Genomic DNA, 20,977 nt, shown 5'->3' on the forward strand with positions numbered 1-20,977 from the left:
TTAAAACAACGTGCATTTATCTGGAGGATTGAGAGGCGTTCCAATGTTACACTTGAAAGCACGGCTAAACTCCGGAATGTGTCGGACAATGCCGTCGCATCCATCACTAAGTGCTTCCGACCTCCCGGGACACCTGAGATAGCACCAGGAGACGAACAGTAGCTGCATGGGCGTCAAGTAATTTGCGTCTTTGATGGCGAGCTGAGATCCATGGTCGCGGAAAGCGGTCGTGGCGATGTCGAGGGCAGCAATGCTGGTCACAATATCAGAAAGTTCTAGTTGTGAACTCGATCTGTTGGCGCACTTCAGGGCATCTTCAACAGCTGACAAGGTCACATTTGTCACATTTGTGTTCTTATAGTAGTGTGCAAAAGCTAGGTTCGACGATTCTGTCGCCACCATCCCGCCGAAAGCCCCGTACTTCACAGCATCTACGAGGCCTATGTCGTAAATTGGGAAGGTCAAAACATGGGGCGCGAGCACGAAGTCCCCCCGCGACGCCGAGTAGGCAGCGAAGGAAAACTCCTGCCCACGTCCAAATGTCCGGAAGAAGATGCGTTCATAGCGGGAGCCCAGTGCCTTCCACATGGCGCGCCAATTCGCCACCAGCGATTTCGTCATATTGGGAAGCCTGTGCGCTAAAGCGGTGCTGTTTTCGCTTCCCGGGCTCCCTATACTCAACGCACTCAAAACTGTGTCCATGGAGCTCCACTTTATGGTCAATGATGAGTCGGCGGCGTATGGCGCTTTCGTGGAGAGACGCCCCGCTAATTCACTTCGTACAGACCGCACCAGCCTCTCTACATCGCGGCGAACGGTCGCCTTGTAGACGTGGGCGTTGTACGGTGCGAAGAGCAGGTCACCGATGTATTCGTAGGCGAGCGTGTAGCACCAGCGTCCGTGTCTATACCGTATTATGTTGGGGTTGCCGGAATCGTAGTGGTTGGATATAAGCTCCAAATTTGCAAACATGCCCGCATACCTTACGGCCATCCAGGAGATGAAGAGGTGCGTCTCCGCTTCGCCATAACGTTCATAGAGGTCAAGAAATGCCTCCACAAAGCCGAGGTTTGTAGTTGTAAACTCGGGTACCACCGGCAGGTTGAAATCTGCCAGTGCACGGATCCATTGGCTTTCTCGCAAACTAGCCGAAGGTAACTGCTCCAGGGTATTGTCTTCTGCATCGTAAGCGAAGGCCAGAGCGGGCAAGAAAGCTTGTTCCACAGCGTCTGTCTCCTTAAACCCAATGCTGGCTTCATCGCTGCGGATTGAAAAGTGAGCCTTCAGAAGATCGAAGCTCTGTCGCCTGCGCATTGTTTCCGACCGTCTCTCATTCTCTTCCAATGCCCACCAGAAGGACACAGCTGGGTCAATCCGGATGCTGTGTCCCAGTGTGGACACTTTCAGCACCACGCTCCAGTCCAGTTCCACGCTGAGGTAGATGAGCGTGCGAACCACGTTGGGCTCACCGGATAGGCGGGGCCACACGATTCCAGCAGATTGTAACTGCTCGCGAATCAGGGAAACCTGATTGTGGCCTTCGCGCCGCACGTCGTCGCAGGAGAGGTAGAAGAGGCTCACCTTCTGGTGGAAGCTCTGGTTACCAGGCGGAAGGTCAGTGTCCTTTCTGACGCTTTCGATCATGCCTTGCAACGCCCTAGATATTACTCTAATCCTAACCGAAAATCTGTGAGCGGCGTGCCAGCCAGCGCAGACGTAGGAGTCGAAGCTATGGCATGGGTCGGCTGTCGTGTCGAGCGTATCCGAGAGGACCTTGGCATACTCCGTGCAGCCGGGACTTGTGCAAGGCGCTGCGTGGTGATCACCAGTCCTGTGGAGGACAGCGACGATCACTAGAAGACAGACGACGAGTACAACGGCTACGGCCGCTGCGACAAAAGCCCAGGTAGGGTGCTCTAAAGGTTGATGCTCTTTTCTCGGGGATATTAGCCGGTGGTAGATCGCCATTGGGGACTGCAACGAAGAGACAACAGGAATTATTTGGGTTATTTGCTTCTAATTACTCATGTGCAAAATATGTACCCATCTTTTGTGTGGGAAGTCCTGCAACATGTGTTTTTCCGGTGGAAATATGCTGATACGGTGGTGAAATTGAATGTGCCAGGAATGACACGACTGTGTTTGAAGAACATAAATGGTAACAGCGATAAGTAAGCGTTATGCACGCTGGCGGAAAACATTTAAAAGATAATTGTCTTTCGTGGGATACTTATCCGCGGAAATGTTGTCCTGTATGTGGAAAATAGAATATATAATAACTAATACGAAGATCCGCTTTAGCTAAATACTACACGGGTCACCAAAAATAAAAATAGTTCCAATGATTCATGTCGAACACCTACTAACATGGCTTTACAAGCAAGAAACCATGCACGCTACACCACGTTTCCACAGTTCACAACTACACCGGACCAGTCACCATAGTCTACCACGTTTCACTTGTGCACACACTACTACAACCACTGTTGCCCGGCAGATCACCGTAGACCACAACAGCAACAGTTCACGACAAAACATACCACCGCCATTATATCAACCAATAGGGTAAAATAGGCACTTCATATTATTGCTTACTCCACGGATAAACCGACTCAACCACCAATAAAAAAACTGTTCCCACACAGCGGCTGAGCCTCAGGCTCGAGATGATGGAATAAACAAAAATGCGTCTTTCGGAGCACAGGAAACATGCACTTTTGCGTTCGCGCTCTGAGTGCCGAAACGCCAGGCTTCTCCCGGCGATCTGTCTGTCTCATCCAGTTTTCCGGCCAAATTTTCGATCATTGTGTCCAAGAGAATATTATTAAGCAGAAACGTTCTTAAAGGAGCACTAACACCAATTTTTGGAGTTAATATTATTGCACAGTTCGCTTCCTTCACTCAATAGAATACCCTGGCTGAAATATGAGCCGCGTGCGACGCGAAGAACATAGTTCAATTGGATCTTATTTACCGCGCCAACGAAGCAGCGTGCGGAGCGGCACTCAGTGTATGGACATCAGCGTGGCATCACTCCGTGAAGCCAAAAGAAGTGACGCGACAGCGCTCGTCAAAAACTCGTGACGTCACTTCACGCACGCGGCCCCACTAGCGGCGAGCGGGCGCAACACCCTCTCGAGCGGGCACCGGTGACGTCCGCACAAAGCGGCGAGGTCAGGCCGGGACTCTGTCATATGCGCGTTCGGAAAGAAAGCGCGGGAATTTGAAACAAACGATTTTCAGTCCGTTCAATGTAATTAACTATCGCGGCTGAAGTATTTGAAGTGCTGTTTCAGGTTGGCCAGACCATTAAGAATCGATAACAGCAATAAAAGTGTAACATAAAATGTTCGTGTCACTGCTCCTTTAACTAACGAAGCTGGTATTAGTGATACATCTCCTCATGATTTGATGCAAACCTCATGTCAGGTATATTGAAATTACTTAACTAGTAGTCCCCGAGTCTTTTTAGTTAGTCTCCTAAACAGGTCCATCCCCCAGGGCAAAGTAGAGAACCGGGCTCTAAACCAGGTTAACCTCCCTCCTTTTCCGTCCTTTCTTCTTCATTCCCTCTAAACAGGTTGTGATTTAAAGCCGGGCTATCACTAGTTTACCTGTTCTTTTCTCTCCATGAGTGATTGTGTCATCGTCATTTAAGGGAGCATTTACGTAGCCTTTCGCGTGTGACCTAGCCTCTATGACTCAGCCGGCGCTGAAGACTACGGCGCCGATATTGGCGGGTTCAATCAAATGCTACAGCCAGTCAATAGTTCTGGCTCTGGGAGAAGCCGCCGGTTATTGCGGCGGTTTGAGCGGCACCTATGCGAGCAACACTTCTGCACTGCGGATCTCGGTAGGGATGAATGTCGATCGTCGCTTTCCCTCATAGGAGCTTAGCTGGGTTTGTTGGTATAGCGCGTCGTTCACAAAACATGAATAACGCTAAACATCACGGAGCGTCTGCTGGATGCGGAAACGCTAGGCACGCGACCACCGCAAGCATCTACACGCACACTGGGCAAGAAGCGCGCACACACGGCCGCAATCCAGCGTGCTCGACTATTAGAGCAGACTTATTGTTGTATGTCAGCTTATAAATGTATGAAAGACCGTGGTAGCGCGATGAGAGGTTTCGCTGGGGATCGGGGTTGGCGCGGCTTCAATAATCGGTGACCGAATAAGTCTGGCGATTCCAAGCCTTTTTTTCTCGATCCGCCTCTGATTGACCCTGTTGGCGTGACAGCGTCCCATGCAAGAAACGCAAACGGGAAGCTTGCCGTTAGTGGAAAACTACAATTATTGGGGCGAGCAAGCATGTCTCGTTTTGGGCCCCTCTCTTTCGCCATCAAATGGTTGTTTCCACTCTTCTAGAACTGACGGGGTCATGCAAGCACGGCCGGCCAGCTAAGCAGTGCCGCGCAACTGGCAGTAGGTTGAAAATTCGCGTCGGCTAATAAACGCGGTGCACCGCCAATCACAGCGAATCGCTGCGCGTATCTCGGAGCGCAAAAGCCGTGACAAGTGCCTCTAAGTTGACTTGCTCCGACCTTATCAGGTCGTAGCGTCCACAGCGCTTTGAGGTGCAAGGAAATAACGATAGCTGCAGGGCTTATAGCCTTTGGGACCCTATTTAAGGTCCATCCGGGAATATACATTGCGTTGGTGTTAGCCATACCAAGTGAAAAGCGAGCGATAAAATTGCGCGGAAAATCTGCAACTGGGCGAAACAAAACAAAACGCAAAAGTGACAAGGATTTTGGACGCGCTGTTTCAGGCAGAACAAGACGCAAATGATAAAGAAAAAGGTGCGCGCTGTCCTAACAGATAGCGCGCAATCAATGCGAACGCGGAAAAATTGGATAGCATTAAGCGAACTCCCGTACAACTCATCACTAAAGGAGCGAAATGTGCGGGGAAGGGCGTGAGAGGTGGGAATGGAGAGCTGAGAAGGGGATTCATGGCAGAGGCGGTAAACGACCACCGTCAACCGCCTCTAATGAAGAAGGGGAGTGGTGCTTCAGTTCATCTAAGGAGTATTTTTAAAGGAACGTCAATCCAGCAGATTTGATTTACATGAGCAGTAGTGTAACTATTATATTGCTCTGCAGCTTGAGTGCTGGCCAGCAATGTCAGGATGCTGTTCTCACCGTTACGGCTATACGGCACTACCAACCAATCAGAATCATTCTATTCTGTCGTGTAAACGGCTGATATTACTACACCGTGGATTTGGGGTAGCTCAAAAAAACTGGACGTGGAGGAACTGGAATACATCAAAGCTGATGCATGGCCACACCGGAGGGCTCGGGGCAAGGCTGCCCATTGTGACGGTGAATTAAGTGTGTTGTGAGGCCTCCATGGGGTGGCTTTGGCACGCAGGTTGTTGGCTGGCCTTCTTACCTAAAGAGTTTGTGGATTTCCCAATAAACTGGCAATAATAGTCTCATTTTTTTTGTTTTTGTTGCTTCGTAAATCATGGTTAGGGTTACTCTGGCGATTACATTTGCACGGGAGGTGATAGAAGCGCGCAAATTAATAGTTGTCTCTACTAGGACCACAAGCAGATCGGATTAGGAAAAAAAAACTATGTCTGGCTAATTTTTGTTTGCATAAAGAGCCGAGATATTTCCAGAATTGGCGAATAGAATTTACGATAAAACGTTTTAGACAAAGAAAAAGAAAGGGCAAATTAAGAATACTAGAAAAGAAAGCAGGAGGGCGGAACTTAAGAGATCGCTGCCCCTTACAAAAATGATAGAGATGAATGCTGCACACTTACCCATATGCTGGAAGATTTCGACCGTCGACCGGATGCAGACGACTGTTTTAGAATGTGATCCTGCGGAAACAACAGCGAGAAGCATTAATGAAATGCCGTTGGCAGAGTGCGCCGTCTGAAGGAAACGTGCGCCGATCTATTCCACCCATGGAGTACAAACGAGCACACAATTTATTTCCGCTGACTCCAATTTAGCCCTCTTGTCCCTAGTTAGTTCTTGCTGAGTTGCTCCATTCAATTGTATGGAAGTGTGCATGTGCACTGGCTTTGCCCGAATTCTTTTTATGCAAGGTTACATTGAAAGTACATCGGAACACCTTAGCACATCGCTCACACTATCACCATCTGTCGAAAAGGCATAAACGTGAGCAGGATCTTTTGCCCACCATCACTCAAATAATTCTGGCGTCGAGCTGCCGAGCAATAATAAGAACCACCAGCTAAGGTTTAGAGTAATATACGCAAGCCATCCGGAGCCCTCCACTACGGCGCGCCTCATAGCCTGCGTTGCGTCGGCGCGTTAAACCCTACAATCAGTCAATCAAATCCAACGTTAAATATTTAAAACAGAAAAATGTTCTGACAGGCAGAACTATGAAAATAAAAAATTGCCGTGCCCATGCCACGACGTCAGTGTGGCCCTCAAATCACTGACAGTATTGCTTTAGTTTTAATTTTTTGATCTCACCTTAAGAAAACACGGATGCAGCTATTCCAGTAATTCCATTCGCTTTCATAAACATGACATGCCGTGTTAAAAAAGGTGACAAATCAGGTACACCCCGGTGCCAGTTTAGCAATACAGGTTTCCTATAATAAAAGTAGTTCAGAAGAATATCCACCACAGAGAGGATTCTATAATCGCCGCTTAAAATTGTTCTTTCCTCTTAAAGCAAGGTACAACGGACACCTAAAAGTGGTACATCAGGGACAGCAATATTTCAGGTTGTATGCTAACCCCACGATCAAACGTTGCGGAATGGTCAAAAAACCTCAGTAGTGTTAGTCGTGGAAATGAAGACATATTAGAATTGTCTGGATCCGGCTAGCGTCCCATTTTTGAAATTTCTTGCAGTTACAAGCCTCACCTTTCTCACAAAGAGAAACCTCAAGAAACGAACGGCAGGAGAACAATTTCGCCTGGAAATTCTCGCATGCTTCCGACTCCAAAGTACTGGGAAAAATTGGAGCACGGAAGCTTCATCAAGTGTATATGTTCTTTTAATGAGACCGTGACTTTTCATAACCTCTTTACAGCGTTTTTCAGCGATAACGCAGAGAGAGAGAGAGAGAGAGAGAGAGAGAGAGAGAGAGAGAGATAAACTTTAGTGTGAACAAAGGGGTCAAGAAGTAAGGAGACGGGGTGGACACAATGCTTGTGGCGGCTGAGGGAGCTTATACACAAACAGAAATTATGTAGTAACGTGCCGTGTTAACGATAGCGCCTCACACCCCATTATTTTCCCCAAAAAAATTTCATTAGTTACTGAGAAAGAGAAAGAACATTTATTTGTGCTACAGTTTCTTGCAGGAAACGAAAGGGACCCCTTTCAGCACCCTCCGACGGCGACCTGAAGCCATTGGGCCCCGGTTGTACATTGAACTGTCTAACGTGGGCCAGTTTTATTCCGTCTGCTCAACAACTTTGCCATCAGCACGCTGTTTCCAGTTATGAATGAATGCGAGGAACGCCTCAAGAGCAACAAGTTGGGGCGAGGTTTTACGTGTAACGCGAGGATAACATACACGACTGAGGTGAACAGTAACTTCCCCGCGATGTCGTCGATTGGTTTCTGTGCGCGACACAGGATAGTTGCCACTGTGATCTTAGCCTTTTCTGTCTTACTGATAAGATATGCCATTCGGCTATATTTATCATAAACGCAGGAAGTCATGTAACGTGGCGTGTAGAGGTACGTGGTTCTGCTGACTGCCACGGATTTTTGTTCCCGTTATGAAAGAGCCCCGCGGAAAAATAATAATAAGCACTTATCACTTTCTGTTTCGATAGAGATAACTACACACGCTCGAGCAACGGATTTACCAGAGCAAGCTGAACACGCAACGCAAGAGGCACGGCGACCCACCAGCACCTGGCGAAGCGAGAGAGCGGGCCAGCGCGCCGACCGTGTTTCGCACGGTAGCGACTCAAAGCAGAGCATCCCGAACTACCAAATGCCCACTCTGCCGGCTTCTCTGCGACACCTTGTGGAGCTGCACAGTGATCACACTTCCACATCCAGTTCACTGTACCAGCAGCGTCTTCAGCCATTCGGACAACCCGGATCTTGGCGTCGGTGCCGGAGTGGCGCTGCTTCTCCGTCTTCATTAAAAAGGAGCACCTAATGGACGCTTCTTCTGTGGACATTCCCAATTAATACGGCATAGATCTGTCCTGCCCGTACATAGTTTACATTCGCTGCCGTAGACCCCCGTGTAAACGTGTCTGCACATGACTGGATTGGGGGATGCGTTTGGCTGGAAGAGACGCCCTGCTAAAGAGTGCCATTTGTTGAGAGTAATGCGAGCGTGAAGATATTTGACCCATTCCCCGTTTGTAATGCGGAATTATGTCCCGGAACCAGGCCATGCGACTCCTCTCCACCCCAGCATGCGAGAAAAGCTGAGATGTTTCCACGACGTGATCAACTCTGCAAGCCAAACCTCGAGCGGCGTCGTGAGCGTTCTCGCTACCACGAAGAGGAGAGTGCGCAGGCGTCTGTGTGGTTTCAACCTTCCTCCGGTCTTTGAAGGCGAGAATAGTTTTCAGTGTTTCGGACAAAAAAAAATCGAATTGCAGCTTTTGAGTAGCTGACTATAAATGTAGCTTTCGTGGAAGGCACCGCCATATCAATCGTTGGCTCAGCTGCCGCTTCCGGCGACGGCGGGAGTATCGGGCCGCTAGTTACGGCACTGCCGTGGCGGTCGATAGATACCACGGTCGTGGCGCCGCGGGACGCGTATTCCGCTGCGTACACATGGGCAACGTTCTCAGAGTTTTTGAACTTTTGTTTTTAAGCCTTTCGCCTTTTGTTGCCAACCGTATTTTAGAGGCGGAGCACCTTAGGACCTCGCTTTTTCCGGGGCTTCGCGTCCGTGTACACAGTGTTGCGCATGCGCGAGGAGCATTGGATTGGATTGGATTTGATTTAGATCAGATTGTATTAGAATTGCATTGCATTGAAATGGATTGGATTGGATTGAATTGAATTGTATGGGATTGGATTGGATTTGAATTGTTTTTACTGTACACAGGCTTTGTGACTCATTTACATGCGCGATTGGGCAATGTGATTTACGATAAGAACGATCCCCAGTGCTTCGCCGACTCGTCGTGATTCACTTCGTGGATATGCGTAATTTTTTTTTTGTTCTGTATGCATGTTCCTCGGCATGGGAAGGACGTTTATGCACTCCTAGACTTCACGGGGAATATCACGTTTGGTGAAGAATTGAGATTTGCTCTGGATGCCTAGAGCCACTAAAATATGATGGCCAATTGAGCACTTTATGAGCCTAACTGGGCAAATCATTTCGCCTTTATCAGCTTCACCGCGGTATTATGTATTCCTAGAACCTCGACATTTTTGTTGGGCGTGGTAACGGGTATTCCCAGAGCTAGTTTATATTCCTTACCCGTCGGTAGCTGACCCGCTATGAGTAGAACAACCATTCGCCTGCCGCAAACTCCAAGCAAACACGTTTCCACTCAGCATGAGACTACACGCTACCCACCACACAATATATACCACCTATGCAGAGACTGCGACCAACGCGCTACTCTCTATAACAAGGCCTGGGAGTGCCCCAATAACCCAGACTTTATTCCATTTCCCAGTCGTGGCTATGATCAGAGGGAGGGAAAACTTGCCAGCTGTGACCCAATAGGCAACTATGGCTAAACAAAAGGCCGAAGACTGTGGGTAGAACCAACGGAGTCCTAGGCTAAGGACTCCGCCACCTATCAGCTCTTTAGTTAGTAAAGTTCTTCCCGTCGTCCTTCTTCCCGACAGAATTAATTTTGGTCTTTTCGTCCCTCCATAATCTCGCAAAAAGTGTTACGCATGTTATGTGACTGAAATGAACGCTTGCACTAATCGTCTCAAATTGGCTTCCTTTATTCTGTGATGTCTGTTTTCCATCCTTGAAATCAGTTTGTCGGCTTGATAGACGCTGCCTTCTAACACAATAGTGGCTAACAATTTTGCCTGCTGGCCTGAATTCTCAAGCCGAGTACACTGATACAAGTAACAGCTGGTATGAGATTACCATCCGCGAAGAGCTCTAGGGCATGGATGCGCCCTGGAATTAGAGGTAGCAACTCCGATTTCTGCGGCGAGCACGCTAGAGCCCTAGGATTCAAGTATTTTTTGCTTGCGTCATCGCAGTGTGGTGGATGTCCTTAACCCAACTTTCACTACCTCCGGTGACATGGAGGGTGGTGTGATCATCATAGAGACTATGATTCAGGCATTCTATTCGATCCGCTTTGTCGGGAAGCCCATTCATGACGACAATCAAGAGGAAGGGCGACACGACGGCTCCACGCGGCGTTCCCCTGCTACCTCCCTGTATTTCGTCTGTTCTGATTCCTCCGATCGTTACTTGGGCTTCCCAGTCGGAGAGAAAGTCTTGTATGTTATAATTAGCTTGTACAATCCACTTTCAGTTTGTGTAAGTTTTCTAGAACGGCTTTATAAGCGGTGTTATCGAAGGCCTTCGTGAAGTCTAATGCTAATATTGCTCAGGCGTCTAAGGACGGGTTCTCGTCTCCGTCTAAGATCCGATGTTTTGAGGCTTGGCATTACGTCCTGAGTGACAGTTTGGGAATAAAAATATCATGCTATGAGGGAAGTGCCCTTTGCAATTAAACTAGGCGTTGAGTGTATTGAGGATCACGTACACCATCAGCTTGCCGACACACTATGTGAGCGAGGAGGTTGTTTACGAATATGCCAAGAAATATTTCAACACTCAAGAACCCAAGAAAATATGTGTAATGATTTATAGTACAGAGAGGAAGGTAATATGCTTTACAATATTGTTTGCACGAAGTTTGAACCTTGACTTTCAAAACGAGCCTGAAAAAGCGCCAGAAACTTGCCTCCTCCGACACTGGACCGGGCTCACTCAAAGGCGCAATCACCACCGGCTCCACGGGTCTTGCTGGTGATTTCGGAGCGGCGCCTGGGACCGCTTCGGGGGCTTTGCGCCGGTCCAATCTGGCAGAGAGTTCCTTTGAAGGAGATCCGCGTTGGGCAGATTGCGGAATAACCTGCATCAAAATGAAATAAAACGTATTATAAGCTGCAAATGGGCATTTTCTTTTTCCCTCTTGTCTTAGGGGCGTGGAGGGGCGAAGAGGAGCTCTTCAGAGCCTTGCAAGAATTAGAATCGGCAGTTGAAGCAATACATTTGAGAAAATGCAATACTTGGGGCACATACAACATCCAAAGGTTTCATTGAGTGTAATTTCCATAACCAGTATACCTTCTAACCTACTCGAACACATATCACTTCCAGCTTAACGACCTACCTAGAATCAATTTTTTTTTATCGCCACCAACATGACTTTCGTAAACGGCTCTCATGTCATACCCAGCTTGCCGAATTCATACATGATATACTACAAGAAATGGACAATAACCATCAAGTAGACGCAATTTCCTTGTATTTTTCGAAGGCATTCGATCATGTCAGCCACAACCACCTACTAGCTCAGCTATCATAACTAAACATCCCTTCTAACCTGATATCATGGATTGAACACTTCCTAAATGGACGCATGCAATTCACCTCGGCTAATGAACACAAGTCTTGTTGAACCAGCGTATCGTCCGGTGTCCCGCAGGGTGCAGGTCTATCGGCTCTGCTCTTTCTAATATACAGAAATGACCTGCTTACTAACATTACAGCAAACCGAAAACTCTTTGCAGATGACTGCGTATTGTACCAAAACATTTACGCCACTGGAAATCATTCTAACCTGTAATTTAACTTAGACAGCATTTCATTACGGTGTGTAAAATGGCACATGTCATTAAACCTAACAAAAGGCAAATCACTCATTTTCTCGGAAACATGCCATATCTCAATACGCCTGTCACGTCAACAACATACCGATCAGCTCAGTCTTATCATACAAATACCTCTCAGTGCACATGACGTCACCGCTTTCTTGCGCAACGCATATCGACACCATTTGCTCGGAAGCCTCGCGTATACTCTGGGATAATTACGCCGTAACCTTAAACTTGTTTCTCAAGAAATAAAAAGTCTAGCCTATCTAACACTCGTTAGGCCGAAGAAGTAATATGCATCGCCATCTGGAATCCATCACAAGCATACCTAACTGTATAAATTAAATCCATTCAAAACCGCGCTCAACGGTTTATCACCTCGCAGTATTATAGTCGGCGTCACTGCCCTTAACTATCTCGCTCCCTCCCGACCCTTGATTCCCGATGCGTCATTGCTCGCCTGTGACTCCTCCATAATTTCTTTTCTCGGCCACAATCACACACCTTACTAAGGCCGCCTCACAGAATATCACCCCGCTTAAATCACACTTGCCCATTAGCCCCGAAAACCGGCGGAAAGTCAGAGTTTGTCTCATCCTTTTTTCCTGACACTATACGTTTACGGAACGCTTTACCCGCCGACATCGCCGCATGCACCAATAACAAACAATTTAGAGATAAGCTTGAAAAGACGTTCACATGATGCCTTAACGATATAATTCTACTGTTCTGGCTTGATGGTCCTATTGATGCTTCCGCTGCTTTTTTGTATATTAGAATTCTGTTCGCTTTACTTCACTGTTACCTTTTATATTTTTGTGTAATTTTTATTTAAGGCATTCTCTGTTTTGTATTTTCCGGCTTTCATGTTCAGCTTATTGTTTTTCCCCTCTTGAGTTCAATAGTACTCCTGAACACCCTGTTACCCCCCCCCCTATCTAAAGGGTATAATGAACAAAATTAAATACTAATTAAATTTAAACATAATAATGAGGACATAGCACGCGCAGGAACAGGTAGGGCCAGAAGTTGACAGCTTACAGATAGGCCGCTTGCGTATTGTCATCCTTTGTCAAACCAAGAAGGTCCCATGGAGGCAAAGAGCGAAAACGCCCGTGTGTTCGAGATTTCCTCGCATGTTAAAGATGTCCAGGCGGCCGAAATTAGTCCGGAGCCCTCCACTGCGGCGCGCCTCATCGACTGTGTAGCGTCGGCGCATTAATACCCACAATCAATCACCAAATCAAGAGGAGCGTACATGACTGTTTTCCCATTTTGTATGAGTAGGTATAACGGGACTGCATTTTAGAATTATGTGACCGTAACACATACATACATATGTCTTCCGGTTCAGATGAACCCTGACACTCAATAGTAACACGGTATTAAAGTGACTTTTTTTTCAGCAAACTACGGATAAAAGCACTGATGTGCGCACAGATGTGTGAATTGTTCTATCTACAGACAGATGACGGGCCCCATGATACTTAATGGTAGTTCATGTGTTTGAAAGCCTCCTTAATTTCACGTCAGAAATTTACCTCCGAAGCCGCGACAGGTTCTTTCAATGGGCTTGGAGCTCCCGGAGCCTCTGGGATTGTCGAGGATGACGGAATTGAGGTCAGAGCCGCCTTGGAGGTCTTTCGACGAATTGTTCTGGTGTAGGGTTGCTCCGACGTAGATGGGCGTTGGGCTGGTGTCGGGGTAACCTAAATGAAATTTTAATAAAATCTACAAAAAGCTGCATTGAATTATATACACGTACTGTATTTTTGCGATTCTATGAACCCCTCCTCCCCTTCCCCCCCCCCCCCCATTATAAGCACCCTCTCCTACTTTCGTGGGAAAAATGGAAAGATGTTTGCATGGGAATATAAGCGCACCGTTTTCCCAACAAATAATCGTAAGGTGGATTTCTGACGTGTGAAAGGGCGCCCGAGCTGACATCGTGGCCAAGTCGTTTATAAAGTTTTCAATTACAAACCACGTCAACAGAACAGAACACGACGGGCTGAGGCACACTGAGAGCGACGGCCCAAGCGGCACAAACGAACTCGAATGGAAGTGAAGGTGACTGAGTATCATACGCAAGCGATGTGTTCACTGTCTGAAGCTATTTTTTTCGAATGTTTGCTAGATAAAACACTATTCCTTGTACGCGTCTTGTCTAGATACGACCGCGAAAAAAAAGTGTCCGGACGTAAGGGGGGGGAGGGGGAGGGGAGGGAGGGGTGATTTGAGTTTTTCGAATCCAAGCTCTCCCCTCAGTTTCGGCATCGCGATCGTGGAAAAAACACGGTGCTTAGAATCAGGAATATACGGTATATCTCTAACTACGGCTGAAGAGGGTAAAGGAACAGTGAGTTACGGCTTTGTCGCAATTAGAGTCGCGGCTTTGTCACAAAGTCGTGACAATCACAATTTTCACGACTTTGTCAGAATTATTTTGTCGCTCAAAATAATTTGAGCAACAACACTTGAGACATCAACAACGGGCAAAATTACATCCGTTGTGTGAAAAAGCAAAAGAAACGTGAACTATTATACCAAAAAGGGCTGTTGCTTCTCTATTAGAGAGCATCTATTTATGCCAACTGCGTAATGTTAGTTCTGTAGAAAGGGTCTCAGGGACTCGGTTTGGTATTTCGGATCGTTTAACTTAAAGCTGTGAGTGGTCTGGGATTGAATAAGTGAGTCAGGGCGATGGAGGAAAACGTTTCCAACACCAACAAAGGCTGACTCTGGCGATGCAATGTCGCATATCTGTCCAGGACTGGGTAGTTACCGCTGGCAAGCAATATACAACAGGAGTTCAGCAGATACGCCAGCCAGAAAATTAAGCCCGAAGAAATCTCGAAATCGTTAAGATAAAGAATATGCGACTCTTACACCATTGATGATGTACATGCGAAGCTGAAAGGGGATGCCTACGGTGTGTATTTCATGGGTCTATCACGCGGGTTCAAGAGTTACTGAAGTGTATTACGCAATTCCAGTGACAACGCATTGCAAGAGCATGCAAGCGTTACAGAAGTGCTGCCACTTTACGCGCCATTTTATGCCGAGAAAGAAAGACACGGATACGTTTGGCTTGGGCTTATCGCAATGTTGATTGAAACGCCGCCTGTGCGGCTTATCAAACCACCACCTATGGCCGGGCTGCGGGAACAACCCGACGTCGACATTGGCGGTGGGTGGACTTCTGTAGAGTCACTACGTAAGCTACGCTAAGAGTACCGCCACTTCGGCTCCCGGAAGCGTCTTGGGGCCATCTTGTTTCTGTCTTGCAGTGCTGCCATCTCTCCCAACGAAACCACCGCTGGTTGTGACGGGCTGTGTGACTCTCGCATCCGCGCCGCAGACAGAGAGAGAGAGAGAGAGAGAGAGAGAGAGAGAGAGAGAGAGAGAGAGAGAGAGAGAGAGAGAGAGAGAGAAAGAGAGAGAGAGAGAGACATAGAGAGAGAGAGAGAGATAGAGAGAGAGAGAGAGAGAGAGAGAGAGAGAGAGAGAGAGAGAGAGAGAGAGAGAGAGAGAGAGAGAGAGAGAGAGAGAAAGGAGAAGCGCGCAGAACCAAAATGGCTGCGCCCATTTGTAAACAAATATCGCGTGGTGCCGACCGACTAATGAAAATCCTGGCGGCACATAACAATGTGAGAAAAGAGTGCCAATACTCCAAAAACCTTTATTTAGTGATGCTAGACTTCTGGCTGTGTTTCGCGGTGCTGTTTCTCGCGGCGCTGTTCCCTCTCCGTTGTGCCCCTTACGCATTGCGCGTGCGCACTCCCGCATGCTGCGCTATACGTCACACCCACGCTTCGAACTGTACCAACAATCAGACCTTCCCTTTCCTGATGATTCCTCACACTATGCGAGTGCGCATTCCACACCGACGCTGTGAAAGGGTACGTACGTCACAAAGACATGTTACTACGGGGTGAAAGACCAATACATTTCCTCCCCTGTTGTTACTAACTGCTGTCCAACACAGTTTTTTTAGCGCCTACGTACTGGTTCTTGCGAATGGCCCTCCTGGCTAGGGACAGATGTTTCACGTAAGTATTTACAGCTTCTCTGTAGCAATTCGGCTTTCCGGTGAGAGTAGTGTCACGTTGAATTAATATACCGCCTAGACAGCTACGCTGGAGACTGGAGAGGTGACATAATGACATGATTTAGAAGCAAAGCAAAGCATGTATAACATATAAACTATCTGGCAAGTAACTTCCAACTTTATTGAAACGACCTCCCCGTACAACCATAAGTGGAAGAAAAATATGGCCGCCTCTTTATTTTTTTAACACCAGCTACGACGAAAACACGGGATGTTAATCGCGTGGGCGAATGAGGTACTGAACCACGTGGACGCTATGCACGTAAACGCCTGCGAGGAAACAAAAAGCTAGCATGCTATGATGCATGACTTCGACGTACCCAGCGGTTATGTGCTGGAAATCTCTGATGGTACCCGCCACTCTGGCTCAGTGGCTAATGCGTTGCGCTGCGGAGTTTGAGGTCGTGGGTTCGATTCCCGGCCACGGCGGCCGCTTTTCTGATGGAGGCGAAAAGCAAAAACGTCCGTGTATACGAGATTTCGGCGCACGTTAAAGATCCCCAGGTGGTCGAAATAAATCCGGAGCCCTCCACTACGGCGCGCCTCATCGCCTGCGTTGCGTCGGTGCGTTAAACCCCACAATCAATCATCAACATCTCGGTGAGAGAAAGTGCCATTACACAGCCACGTCGCCCTGTTTCAGCAAACGCTTGAGTGGTAATTACAATTAGACAAATCGCGTGGCCACCGAAGAAAAGGGCGGGTGGGTAATACCCGGAAATCTCAGAGGGAACCGGCCTACTAATGTAAAGGACGACCTTCAATCCTGCCATCCCCCACTTCCCGGCCTGCCGCGGAGCGAATTGAGAGCGTGAAGTCAGGGCCTAGACTGCGGGTAAGCCCCGTCCCCCACAAAACGCGGTGGTAAATTTTAAAGCGAAGCTTTATTGTCCCGAATGATGCCGTTGTGCGACAATACGCCCTTCAGGAAAGCCAACTTTTTCTGAAAATGATAAAAAATGATCGTTGGGGAAGTGAAAAAAAAAAAACGGTTTCCGTGGCCGCAACCGAACCTGAGTCCCTCGGGTTATGAAGCCGGCGTCTGTCCGGCTGGTCCATTTCGACCTGACGAAAGCGAACCCCAAGCAACCTGCACCGATTCGCGCCGTACGGCCCAAACCTAAACGTTACGCTTACGGATAGCACACTTGAGAGTTGCTGTGGATGTTCTGGAAAGGGGATGCGTACCTCCAGAGTATCATATACTCGCAGTATGCTATTGGCAAACAAACAATTTATCACGACAAAGCTTCGCGTTCAACAATAGTCGTGGTTTACGCAGGGGTGGAAGTTTTTGTCCACATGACATTCTTCTCTCCACTAGGCGGCCCCCTCAAAAAGTTAAGCTGCGTAGATCAACGCGCATGCTTAGATGTACCTTTCAAACCTCTTCAACATTATTTCAACAGAGCAAACCACACGCTTCCACGGATCCGCCCATACATTCACACATTCACGTATGTAATAGAGAGAGAGGACGACAGACCAGTATTTCGTTTGAAAAGATTGGAAATGAATGTTATTGAATAAAAATGGCGCTTTTGTTAACGGTAAACGAGGTGTAATAACAGGTTGTGAAGCTAGGGTAATAAATGAAATTCAATGAATGATTACAGTGACTCGTTTAAAAACACACCATGTTCGGCTGTTTTTGATCGCAAAAAAATAAGGAAAACGCGTGAAGGGTATCCCCACCGTTGAGACATGTCAGCTATTCGATTAGGGTCGGTTGTTATCTGTAAAATTGAAGTGCATGCATAAAATTGTGAAATTGATTACTCTCACTGTTTTTTGCTGAACAGCGTTCACGACTGGGCGTGGTTACTTTTGCGTTGCTTTGTACATGGTTTTTGGCGCGTTACTGTATCACACATATATACACACACATACACTACTACACCAGGCGCACGCACGCAAACAAAAGCCAACAAGATAGAACGCAAGCATGCCAGCCACTAATACATGCTACACGCGATGTCTACGAACGTACCCGAGTGCGTGATAGGATGCCGATGAACCTCCACAGCTCCTTATGTTAGTTTGCGAAATAACACAAATGTTCCAGAGCCAGCAGAATGACTTAAAGTAGTAGCTTTGAAAATGACATGATGTCTGGTCATCACCAAAATTACTCGCGGATAGCACTTGTTTGAAAACTGACTCTTAGAGCCGACGAAGGCAAACACGTACGCAGCAATGTCACATTGGGTTCTGGTTTCGGGAACACGAGACATGCTTTATAAAGGAGACATATGTTTTTGGGCATGATGTGTATTTCCGATAACCGCCAGAAAGTATCAGTTAGAATCATTTGTTGTTCAGTCAAATCAGCCGTTTTTCATTTGCAAGTAGCTAAAACCAACACCTAAAGGATATACTGAACAGAAATGAAGTTTTAAATCTTGATTACGTGAAATTAAAGAGTTGAAAGGCGCAAAATATCAGTACCACTAGAAGGCTTAACTTGTGAGGCATTGAACTTGGGACTACGAATTCTCCCAAGGGCCGACAATGGCACCATTTTCATCATACGGTTCTTTTTAATACCTCAGGTACAAACTACGAGCATTAAGCCAGCTCCCACCGTCCATTGAATCCTCCACTATGTAGCGCCCTAGGATTTGCGCCGCTTCGTATTTGTAACCCGGAGTGTTAAACCAGAAAGACGACGGTCTTTCTTGGGCTACATAAACTCAGAAATTTTGTTCTGTCAGAATGTCTGTCTGTCTGTCTGTCTGTCTGTCTGTCTGTCTGTCTGTCTGTCTGTCTGTCTGTCTGCCTGTCTGTCCGTCCGTCCCTCCGTCCGTCAGTCAGTCAGTCAGTCAGTCAGTCTGTCTGTCTGTCTGTCTGTCTATCTGTCTGTCTGTCTGTCTGTCTGTCTGTCTCTGTCTGTCCGTCCGCCGTCCGTCCGTCCGTCCGTCTGTCTGTCTGTCTGTCTGTCTGTCTGTCTGTCTGTCTGTCTGTCTGTCTGTCTGTCTGTCTGTCTGTGACTCCACTCAGCCACCTTCCCAAGCGAAGCATTGTGCAGTAGTCATATCCCCAAAGCCAAACTTAAAGTCGAAGTCCGGTGTCAATGTTCGTAATTGTCAGCATTGTTGAACAATAACAAGAAAATATAAGGCAGAAAATCAATACGTAAGTCATATTTGCAGTGTTTCTTTACTAAAAAATTTGTGGATGCTTGGTGTTCGCGATAGCAAGGGAAATATTTAAGAATGGTGGTTTCTCTAGCCTTCCGGTATTAAACGTTTCAGCCTCCCTTGGGACGTAAGCATGAACTTTGAATTCTTTCGGGTTAGCCTAGAAAATTTTGACAGACTGTACATGATGTGCAGTATGTTTTTGTCGTCCCGCTCTGTTTTTGAAGTCTGTGTATAATGGCACGTCAACAAATTACCTGAGCTGCAGAGCTGGGGTCTTTTGATGAACCAGGTACCTCCGGGCAGTCCGGACTCGCAAAAGTGGCTGGCTTCGCTACCGGAGTCGCTTTGGGTGCCTTGCGGCGAAGTGGCTTGCTGGAGGCGGCGGTAGACGTTGATGAGCGGCTGACAGATGGGGGGGCAACCTATGAAAAAATAAAGAAATATATTACCAGGAGCACTGAGAACCTTTCTACGTGGTTATCAACAGCATATAAACAATGTTCCATATATTTGCAAAGATAAACATACAGGAACCCTAAAACTAGAAAACTTGTTTAAATGCATAAGCAGCTCTGCGCTAAACAGAGCCCCTTTAATACATCAACGCATTTATGAGAGGACCTTCTCCTGATGTTTATTCATGACAGTGCGAAAGCTCTTGTGCAAGAAGGTGTGTGTCTTCTTTGACATATCTCGTAGAGAACACGCTCCGTGTTGCAGTGGGAAAAGACTTTGCGAAATAGTCAGGAGGCATCGAATTCCGCCCGCAATTGCTCTTCAGCTCCAACGACAAATGTCCGACTGCAAACAGGAAAGGTCCTTCAGATATGGCGCTTTAATCAGTTGCTCAACTCTTTCATGGTGGAATAACCAGTGTTTTGCTCAAACCTTGAAAAATTTCGACAAAGATAGATTTTTGACTTGATGCTCCTCTCCAAACATCGCCGCCACCAAAAACTATGTCAGAGCCTTATTCTTTTGCACTATACTAAATCTGTGCTGTTGAAGCCTGCGTAATGGGAGGTCAGTAACTTGCCTGTGATGCGGTGACGGGGTCTTTCAGCGAACCAGTCGCCACTTCAGCCTCCGCATGCGTTGAAGAGGACGGCATCGTGGCCACAGCCGCTTTGCAGGCCTTGCGGTGAAGCGGCATGCTTGAGGCTTCCGAGGCCAAAGATGGGCGGCGGCGTGATTTTCGGGTAGCCTATAAGAACGTTGAAAAATTATAGTCCGAGCTGCACTGAATGTGTTAACAGTTTTTCCGCTAGCACATAACATGGTTCAAAATTATATTCCTAGCTGTACTGAAAGGGACACTGAAGTGAATTGTCAAGCTCCCCGTTTTGCTTGCACTGCGTAGACGGGCTCAAATTAACACACTTTTCATCGTTTATCCGGTTGATAAGTCGGTAATTATTTTATAAAGCGCGAAAGAAGAATAAATACCATGCGCGGTTTGCGGCGGCCGCATCAGCTAAAGGCTGTGACGACAGGAGGAGATGCATCTTGTTTGGGCGATGTCCGAGGTTAGCATTCAAACAAGTTTCGATTTCGGTTCTGTAAAAAAAAAACATGCTTGGCATTCGACGGCATCGTTGGATGGCTATTCTCGACATCTTCGTAATCGTCGTAGCGCGCTTCTGCCATGTTGTCGGCTGTAAAATGGCTAAGATGAGCCTCCCAGGACAGCTTTGAATCGTAGCAATCACTAGCCGAGGCCTACGCAGTGGACGAACGCCCTCCGCGTCATCGCAGACGCTCAAATGCCATGCGCTTTTCCCCCATATTTGGAGCTTGCCTCACTCATGCCTGTATCGTAAAAAGCGTGTTCCCACCAGGCAAAAGGTCTGTTGATTCCGGCCTGTGCCCTCTGCCCGCAAGCAGTGAGTGCTTCTGGCAACAGCATGCCAACGAGAACTCGCTA

General features: G+C 47.4%; 1 protein-coding gene across 1 annotated transcript; it reads right to left on the reverse strand.

Annotated features, from left to right (window-relative positions):
* LOC144146587 (uncharacterized) lies at nt 1-20,206 on the reverse strand. The gene is made up of 5 exons (XM_077678528.1): nt 20,090-20,206; nt 19,308-19,455; nt 13,341-13,508; nt 5,780-5,839; nt 1-1,889 (listed from the first exon to the last, which is right to left on the reverse strand). The coding sequence occupies exons 1-5, from the start codon at nt 20,204-20,206 to the stop codon at nt 1-3; spliced, it is 2,382 nt and encodes a 793-aa protein (XP_077534654.1).
* Nucleotides 20,207-20,977: the final 771 nt, after the last annotated feature.

The sequence above is a fragment of the Haemaphysalis longicornis genome, unplaced genomic scaffold, assembly GCF_048455015.1.
Source record: "Haemaphysalis longicornis isolate Haplotype H1 unplaced genomic scaffold, Haemaphysalis longicornis Haplotype H1 scaffold_7, whole genome shotgun sequence".
In the NCBI taxonomy this organism is placed as follows: domain Eukaryota; kingdom Metazoa; phylum Arthropoda; class Arachnida; order Ixodida; family Ixodidae; genus Haemaphysalis; species Haemaphysalis longicornis.

What these genes read in the sequence shown, in the direction of transcription:
- LOC144146587 (XM_077678528.1), bottom strand. Translation starts at nt 20,206, where the DNA reads ATGCCGCTTCACCGCAAGGCCTGCAAAGCGGCTGTGGCCACGATGCCG. An exon ending in ACCCCGTCACCGCATCACAG is followed by an intron (nt 19,456 to 20,089) that starts GCAAGTTACTGA and finishes CCCATCTGTCAG; the next exon opens with CCGCTCATCAACGTCTACCG. An exon ending in ACCCCAGCTCTGCAGCTCAG is followed by an intron (nt 13,509 to 19,307) that starts GTAATTTGTTGA and finishes AATTTCATTTAG; the next exon opens with GTTACCCCGACACCAGCCCA.